Source organism: Primulina tabacum, chromosome 2 (assembly GCF_025594145.1).
Source record: "Primulina tabacum isolate GXHZ01 chromosome 2, ASM2559414v2, whole genome shotgun sequence".
Lineage (NCBI taxonomy): Eukaryota > Viridiplantae > Streptophyta > Magnoliopsida > Lamiales > Gesneriaceae > Primulina > Primulina tabacum.
Window position 1 is genome coordinate 52,944,702 of NC_134551.1, and position 9,548 is coordinate 52,954,249.

At 33.9% G+C, this 9,548-nt stretch overlaps 1 protein-coding gene across 1 annotated transcript; it reads right to left on the reverse strand.

Annotated features, from left to right (window-relative positions):
- Nucleotides 1-4,936: 4,936 nt before the first annotated feature.
- LOC142538071 (homeobox-leucine zipper protein ATHB-40-like) lies at nt 4,937-6,445 on the reverse strand. The gene is made up of 3 exons (XM_075643514.1): nt 6,283-6,445; nt 5,854-6,173; nt 4,937-5,261 (listed from the first exon to the last, which is right to left on the reverse strand). Exons 1-3 carry the CDS (start codon nt 6,368-6,370, stop codon nt 5,043-5,045), a joined length of 627 nt encoding a protein of 208 aa, XP_075499629.1. The 5' UTR covers nt 6,371-6,445; the 3' UTR covers nt 4,937-5,042.
- Between the last annotated feature and the right edge of the window lie 3,103 nt (nt 6,446-9,548).

The following is a 9,548-nucleotide window of genomic DNA, read 5'->3' on the forward strand; positions in this document are numbered from 1 at the left end:
CTGAACGCAGTGACCATTTGAGTGATTCAACTCATTTTGATGCTGGTGATTTTATGAATGATTTCTCTGGAAATGATCAATATGTTGGTGGGATAGAAATGAACAATATTGATGCTGCAGATTTTCTCAATGATTTCTCGAAAATGAACAATATAGTGGTAGAATATAAATGTACAATAATTTATTTTTCATGTATCCATATAATGTTTTATTGTATAATTATGATATGTGTTATATTTAAATATATATTGCCAGTAATTTTATTTCATTGCATATTTTTTTGAAGTTCAAAAAATGGAAAATGCTATGAGCAAAGCTGAAGTTTGCATACCCGATAGTGGTACAACGCACACTATCCTCCGAGATAAAAGATATTTCTTGGAACTAAAACCAACAAAAACAACGGTGAATACAATATCAGGTCTTGTAGACTTGATTAAAGGATGTGGTAAAGCACAATTTTTGTTACCTAATGGTACAAAATTTTTTATCAATGATGCTTTATATTCACCACAATCGAAAAGAAATTTGTTGAGTTTTAATGATATATATTCCCATGGATATGATACTCAAACAATGAATGAAGGGAATAAGAAATATATGTGTCTTATCACATATAAATCAGGAAAGAAATATGTGATTGAAAAACTACCAATGCTCCCTACTGGATTGCATTATACACATATAAGTCCGATTGAATCAAACATGGTAGTTGATAATTCTTCAATATTAACCAATTGGCATGATCGATTGGGACATCCTGGTTTAACAATGATGCGAAGAATTATAGAAAATACACATGGTCATCCGCTGAAAGACCAGAAGATCTTTCAGAATAATAAGTTTCAATGTAAAGCATGTTCTCTTGGAAAACTTATTATAAGACCATCACCAGCCAAAATCCAAACTGAATCACCAATGTTTCTTGAACGTATTCAGGGTGATATTTGTGGACCAATCCATCCATCATGTGGACCATTCAGATACTTTATGGTATTGATTGATGCCTCCAACAGATGGTCACATGTATGTTTATTGTCAACTCGAAATGTTGCATTTGCAAGATTACTTGCTCAAATAATAAAATTGAGGAATCAATTTCCCGATTATACAATAAAGAAAATTAGACTTGATAATGCCGGTGAATTTACTTCCCAAACTCAATGATTATTGTATGTCTATGGGAATCATTGTTGAGCATCATGTTGCTCATGTACATACATAGAATGGATTGGCTGAATCATTGATTAAACGTCTACAAATGATTGCTAGACCAATGATTATGAAAACAAAGCTCCCTATTTCTATATGGGGACATGCAATTTTACACGCTGCTTCATTAATTCGCATCAGACCAAGTGCATATCATAAATACTCCCCATTGCAGCTTGCATTTGGTAAAGAACCAGACATTTCTCATCTGAGAATTTTTGGATGTATGGTGTATGTGCCTATTGCACCACCGCAACGAAAGAAAATGGGACCTCAAAGAAAGGTTGGAATTTATATCGGTTATGATAGTCCATCAATCATTCGATATCTTGAACCTCAGACAGGCGACGTGTTCACAGCACATTTTGCTGATTGTCATTTTAATGAGGAAATCTTCCCAATGTTAGGGGGAGAACAGAAACATACCGAAAAAGGAAATTACATGGCATGTATCATCATTGTTACATCTAGATCCAAGAACAAAACAATGTGAAAAAGATGTACAACAAATTGTACACTTGCAAAGAATAGCCAATCAAATACCAGATGCATTTGCTGACACAAAAGGGGTAACTAAATCATATATACATGCTGCAAATGCCCCTGCTCGAATTGAAATTCCAAAGAAACAAATTGAAGATACTCATGATGTCATTAAACGCCTGAAGCGTGGAAGGCCAGTCGGTTCCAAGGATAAAAATCCTCGAAAAAGAAAATTTATAGAGAAACACGATGATCACAAAATAAAGAATGATGTTCCTGAAGAAACACATGATGATCACAAAATAGAGAATGATGTTCCTGAAAAAACACATGATGATGAAAATATTCTGTCAGAACCACAAACTGACGAGAATCATGAAATCTCTATCAATTACATTAATACTGGAAAAATATGGAACCGAAAATATATAGAAGAAATTGATGATATATTTTCTTATAATGTGGCAATCGACATCATAAATGATAATGAAGATCATGAACCAAAATCTTTTGGTGAATGTAAAAATCGGCAGGATTGGATAAAATGGAAAGAAGCCATCCAGGTTGAATTGGATTCGCTAAATAAACGTAATGTTTTTGGACCTATAGTCCTTACACCTGAAGGTGTAAAACCTGTTGGATACAAATGGGTTTTTATTCGAAAGCGAAATGAGAAAAATGAAATAGTGAGATATAAAGCTCGACTTGTTGCACAAGGTTTTTCTCAAAGGCCTGGAATTGATTATGAAGAAACGTATTCTCCCGTGATGGATGCAATTACGTTTCGGTATTTGATTAGCTTGGCGGTATCTGAAAATTTAGAAATGCGCCTTATGGATGTTGTTACAGCTTACTTATATGGATCACTTGATAGTAATATATATATATGAAAATCCCTGAAGGATTTAAGATGCCTGAAGCACAAAGTTCAAAACCCAGAGAATGTTATTCTGTGAAATTACAAAGATCATTATATGGGTTAAAGCAATCTGGTCGAATGTGGTATAATCGACTAAGTGATCACTTGATGAAAAAGAGATATGTAAATAATTCAATATGCCCTTGTGTTTTCATTAAGAAAACAACATCCGGATGCGTAATTATTGCTGTATATGTTGATGATTTAAACATCATTGGAACGAATAAGGAAATTCAAGAAGTTGTGTCATACTTGAAGGAAGAATTTGAAATGAAGGATCTTGGAAAAACCAAGTATTGTCTGTGTTTACAAATTGAACAAAAAGAATGTGGAATGTTTGTTCACCAGACAAATTATACAGAAAAGATCCTTAAACGTTTTAATATGGATAAATCAAATCCTTTAAGTACTCCAATGGTTGTTAGATCATTAAACATAGAAAAGGATCCATTCCGACCATGTGAAGAAGATGAAGATATTCTTGGTCCAGAAGTACCATATCTAAGTGCTATCGGTGCCCTTATGTATCTTACAAATTGTACAAGGCCTGATATATCTTTTGCCGTAAATTTGTTGGCAAGATTTAGCACATATCCAACAAAGAGACACTGGAACGGAATTAAACATATATTCCGTTATCTACGAGGAACGACAGACTTGGGACTTTTGTATTCAAAAGATGCTAATCCAAGTATAATTGGTTATGCCGATGCTGGATACTTATCTGATCCACACAAGGCACGTTCCCAAACTGGATATGTTTTTACTCGTGGAGGCACAGCAATTTCTTGGCGTTCACAGAAACAAACGCTCGTAACAACTTCATCAAATCATGCCGATATTATTGCACTACATGAAGCAAGTCGTGAATGTGTGTGGTTAAAATCAATGACCCAACATATCCAAATCTCATGCGGATTATCATTCGACGAGAAACATGTGATACTATATGAAGATAATGCTGCATGTGTTGCTCAAATAAAAGAAGGATACATAAAAAGCGACAGAACTAAACATATTCCTCCTAAGTTCTTCGCATTCACCAAGGAGCTTGAGAAGAATAAATGTATTGATGTTCGTCACATTCAATCAAGTGAAAATTCATCAAATCTCTTCACAAAGGCGCTTCCTACGTCAATATTCAGAAAGCATATATATAATATTGGGATGCGAAATCTACGAAATTTGTGAAGAATTGTTCGTGTCAACATGAGGGGGAGTTTACGTGACTGCACTCTTTTTCCCTTGCTATGATTTTTATCCCAATGGGTTTTTCCTAGTAAGGTTTTTAACGAGCCAGTATAAAAACACGTAATGAAGACAATCATTATGATCATCATCACAAGGGGGAGTGTTGAAAAATATATTTAAAATGTGTGTATTGAATATTTGAATGTTGAATATTTGAATGTTGAAAATAAGAGTTGTAAATACTGAAAATTAGTTGTGATGATGTAGGTAATGATGTATTTTATTTTTGGATTATTTGTAAAGATTTCCTATAAATAGATCTCTCATTTGTGAAGAAAATCACAATTGAGTAGAGAGAAAAATATTATAAAGTGTGTAGTTTGGTAAATTTTGAGAGTTTGAGATTTTTACTTTTTACTATAAATGTTTACTTTTTCACAACAATATACACTACGTATGTTACATGATTAATTAAATACTATACAATAATTTGTTGGTTATTAACGAGTTATAGAAAATTCTAAGATTTTAATAGTTGAAATTTTTTAAAGATGTCAGTTTAGAATGCGTTGATCCATTTTCGGCTCGATTTCAAGGAGATTGACTATTTGCACGCATCCTTATAAATTTATTTATTTTATTAATTTTTTTTAAATGAGAGAGAGAAGGGAATGAAGACATAATATACGACAACCTAATTAATATATTAGTCAAAAAGCAGGTTACATTGATGACAATATACACTACCTAATTACTAATTAGTACTAAAGACTTGAGACACTTACCTGAAAGGCTGAAACTGAGGGTGAAACAACAAATAATACTTTACAATAGCTTGCATTTTTAGTCTCTATCAACAAGAAAACACCCCATTTTATATATCTTATACGCATGTTTAAATTTTAAACTTGGATAAATGTATCTTTTTTATTATTTATATTCACAATTAAGATCTTTATAATTTAAAAAATATTATTTTTTTATTTTATATAATATAATGGTTTTTTTCTCCGACCTTCGGACCAATTGAATCATTTGTCAAAGTAAACCGGTTCAATCACTGACATCGAAGTGTACATGTAGCATTACAATATCATGCATATGCTTGTTATTATTCTATCACATGAAATATAGAGAGCCCACATGGAGATTTAGTATTTCATAAATAATATTTACATGATCCAATAATAATTGCGATCGATTATTTATATGCCTAGCTAGTCGATGAGGCAGTAACTTACACATAGTAGGGATTATCCCATACATCTAGCACGTAGAACTCGTCGTTGTTTAAATCTTGGAAGTCGAATTCACTCACGAGGAATGGTGGTCCGTTAACTGTGGCGTCCATGGAGAAGGGTGAGCATGGACTGTTGCTTGAAAACCCTTCACAACGCTCGGATAGTCTCTGGATCTCCTTCTCCGCTTCTTGGAGTTGTTCCTTGAGCTTTAGAAGCTGTACCCAAGTCAAGAATTGGATGTTATTAAAGAAATTAATCATAAAAATCAGTACTGTCTAATGTTATTTTTTGTTGTGCTACGATTTTGGAGTGGACATGCATTTGGGCTCGTAGGACTTTCCAGATGTCCAAATAGGTAATTAGAAAAATCCAATTGCATGTAAAGGATATGGATTCGTATACCAGTATAGTTCGGTTCAGTACTTGAGTATTTTAGAAACCGAAACCGAACCTTACAGAAGTTTTGGTTCAAAACATCGAGTGGAAACGAAAATTGGTCTCCTAACAATGTGTGAAGGTGTATATAATGCGTGGAGACAAGACGTGGGTGGCGGTGGCACTGGCTTTAGTTCTGCTCCACCAACACCCGTTGTATTTTAAAACAAAATGTGTACGGAAATGACTCTCTACAATGGGATTTTGGGGTAATTAAAAAGTTTTTATTCTATTTTTTGTAATAAAAAAAAATGGTTTTTCACTGTCTTGCAAAATTATCATTGAGATTGAATCATAATGCAAAATTATCATTGAGTTTGATCAAGAAAAGAATCAACACAGGCCAAAATTCACTCTAACAAACACGCGGACCTGATTTTGGAGGCGGCATTTCTCCGTCACGGTAGCGTGATGCTCAGACTTGAGCTTGGAATACTCCTCCTCCATCTTCTTGCTCTTCCACCTGGCCCTCCTGTTCTGAAACCACACCACCACCTGCCGGGGGTCCAGACCCACCTCCGCCGCCAGCCTGTCCTTCCTCTCCGACTCCAATTTATGCTCACTCCCAAAACTCCGTTCCAACATACCCTTCTGCTCTTCACTCAGCTTCCTTTTCCTCACCATCATCCCGCCCTCGTCACCTTTGTTCTTCTTTCTTCTCCGCCGCGGCCTCGTACAGCTAGCCGCTACGCCTGAATACACAGCCGAAACAAACCCGTATGCATGCACGTCAGATTTACCATAGGATATTATAGCTAGCTGGCTGATCAGATACATGGTATACAGTAGGAATTAACTAACCCTCTTGTGGTACGAATTGGCCGAATGTTTGAGTCGGATGGTACTGTGAAATGAGTACCATAGGATCATCTAGTTGAGGAGTGTTCATATTTCTTCTCTTTTAGTTTTTCTTTCTCGTTATTGTCGGATAGGGGAGCAAGAAAGTTGCATATATCTATCTAGGACGCATCAACAAATTGCAGACTTTATTTATAAAGAAAAATAGTGGAAACAAGTCTTGCTTTTTCTCCCTATTTTCAACAATGCCACTCCCTGATAAATTTATGTAATATATTTTGAGCGAATGAAGTCGAGATATACCGCGGTCAGTTGTTTAATCCTCACAATTTTCTTTAAACAACGGAGACAAAAAGAGGCAATGGATTCATTCAACACATGTTTCATAAGTTAGTCATTTGTTCTTATAAATGGAAGAAATTAAAAATGCCCGAAAAAGCAAGATATATATTTGTCAAATAATCGGAAAAACGCGTTAGTGTCATAATTTTAAATCCGATACACAAATATCATTAATTTTGTCTTAGGTGGCAACAATGTCTCCCCCAACATTGATTTTCGCAGATTTGGATTCTCTGCAGTAGTTTAAACACAGCATCACAGCATGATGCTGTGTACTTTTTATACGAGATGATCAGTTGATCATCTGATAGACCTCAGACAGTGTCAGATAAATTTTAAAAATTGTCGGACGATACAAGATGATCAGTTGATCATCTCGTGTAAAAAGAGCACAACACCGGTGCTGTGTTTTCAACCACAGTAGAGGATCTAAATCCGATTTTCGAATGCTTATATTATCTGGTGCAAGTCCATCTTACCCATGCAAGGTAGAGTTATAGTATATTGTGTGTAGTTTTTCCGTATATGAAAAAAAAAACTCTCCACTAAGTTAGAAATGCAAAGAGGCAGCAGTAAATATATGGGATGGTCATCTAATTTCCTCAGATAAACATTTTAATATAGGTTAATGTATTTTACAAAGGTATATATAATTATCGATATATGTAAAAATAGGAATATTTAATTCTAAATAAGCTCCATTACAAGATAAAACAACCATATTATATTATTACTATATTAATTATACATGTAAAAAAAAAAAAACAATAGTTTCGTACATTTGGTGGCTTATCCACCAGAAGTCGTATCAATACATACTCCCGTCACAAATTAAATCAGAAATTCAACACATTTGATTTTACCCGAGATGGAAGCTGAGTGCAGTGGATGGATGTTTCTTTTCAACCAGATTAGATTGGACGAATGCGCAGCAAATTAACCTTTTCCTTTAATTTCTCCATTTCTGGAATTGGTAAAACATGATTCAATGTGTGTGTTCATGAATCTAGTTTCTTGTCTACATTATCCAGCCACTCGTCTTTTTCGTCTAGATGCGTGCCAATACAACAACCCAAGTTCAATAATGCTATCAAACGTCAGTTCTGTATGCCCGATAGCTTGTACGTCGAGCTCGGACGTACACATCTCGAATCCAAGACCCAATCGTAACAATCTTTTTATAACTAAAAAATAAAAACATATTTGATCCAACATTATAAAACACCATCTATGCCATTAAATTATTTGATTGACTAAGTATTTAAATATGTGTATTTGTTGTAAATCCCCAAAGTGTCTCTCACCCGTCAGGAGAATGTCTAAGATGAAACATAGGAGTGAAGATAAATAAAAACTATTTACATTTCAGTTGTAAAAATATTCAAATTTTTGGTAAAATATTTAAAGTGTGTGTTGGGTTGAGATCAAGCTGAACACTCAATCCAAGATATTTTAGCTTTAATTAGCCTTTAAAATTAATTAGGACAGCTTTCTCGTTTGTGTTGTATTAAGTGGCAATTGATTGTCATTAATCAGTTAATAACTTTCTGCTACAAATTAATGACCTAAATTATTAAATGTCGGATCAAACTTTTTAACAGCCATCACTTTATTGTTTTTTTACGTATGTCCGCCTATTAATCACATGCGTGGCTCGAGATGAGCGAACAGTTAAAAAGACAAGAGCTTTTACTTTTCCATTGGTGGTGATCGATGTTAATAAGCCACGTCATATCCCATTTTATTGAGCAATAACTTCATTTGATCTACCAGGTTTTTCTATTTTTGACAATATTCAATAACTAATAACATATATATAGATTCACGCCAATAAAATTAAATATATAAAAAATTAAAAAATAATCGTAGGACCACTATAATTGATATTAACAGTGTAATTCTAATATTTCAAACTGTACAACAGCTCAAAAGAATATGTTTCGATTGTTCTACTAAGCGAGACAAATATTGCACTCTTATATCTCATCTCTCAGTAATTGCACTTTTTGTGATCAATATGAATCAAACATGTAACGTTGACTCTAATATCAATTGTAGAACACAACACTTGTCATTTTATCAAAAAATATAGTTATTTGTAACAGCGCAACTCTGATATCTTATAAAATCGTATAACATCTCAATCACCACGTTTCGATTGTTTTACCAAATATAAGCAATTGTTGCACCCAATATTTATGAATACAACACGGGAGGGAATTTAAGAGAGACAAATAGGGCACCCAAAATTAATATTTGGCTTGATATGAATTATTATGTAAAGTCGTGTCAATATCAATACCAATTAAAAGTTCGTATAAGACACCGAGATTCTTGAGATATGCTCGTTGACAGGAGAAACCATTGCGCATGTTTAGTTGTGAAACCTTTTAGAAAGACCAAAGAAATAAAAAATTAATAGGAGCAATGGTGGTCACGGAAGGGAACCCGATTGCTCATAAATATCGTTTAACGATTCTTTGTTTTTTTCGCCCTAAATTTTTTTGTTTTCCAACTACAAAAGCTAATCAAATTATTTCCGATGGAATCATATATATTGTAATAGGACGTCTGATGAAGCAAAATCTAGCTTCCCAAGGCAAGGAAAGGGCACATGGGGCTGAACCTTGCTTCACCTTTTTACACGCGTCCTAACATTAAAACCCAGGAGTCGTGAGACCACACATATTCTAAGTCACTAGCCTTCAATGCATACGTGTTTATGTACATTATATTTTTAGTAATGTATAATTAATATAGTATATAGATTATTTACTTATTAACTTTTAAATTTTCATTGGCAGTTAGCTTAAATTTTATCAAATATTATTTAGATATTGAATCTTGCGAGTAAAAAAAAAAGTTGTTTGATTTGAAAATGTTTACTCTTAAGGAATCCGAGGATCCCAACATGCCAAAACCCTCTT

Bases quoted from the DNA above. Each gene is read 5' to 3' on its own strand.
- LOC142538071 (XM_075643514.1), bottom strand. From the start codon at position 6,370: ATGAACACTCCTCAACTAGATGATCCTATGGTACTCATTTCACAGTAC. The intron at 6,174-6,282 runs GTTAGTTAATTC...CTGTGTATTCAG, and splicing joins CCAATTCGTACCACAAGAGG to GCGTAGCGGCTAGCTGTACG. The intron at 5,262-5,853 runs GTCCGCGTGTTT...ACTTGGGTACAG, and splicing joins AATGCCGCCTCCAAAATCAG to CTTCTAAAGCTCAAGGAACA.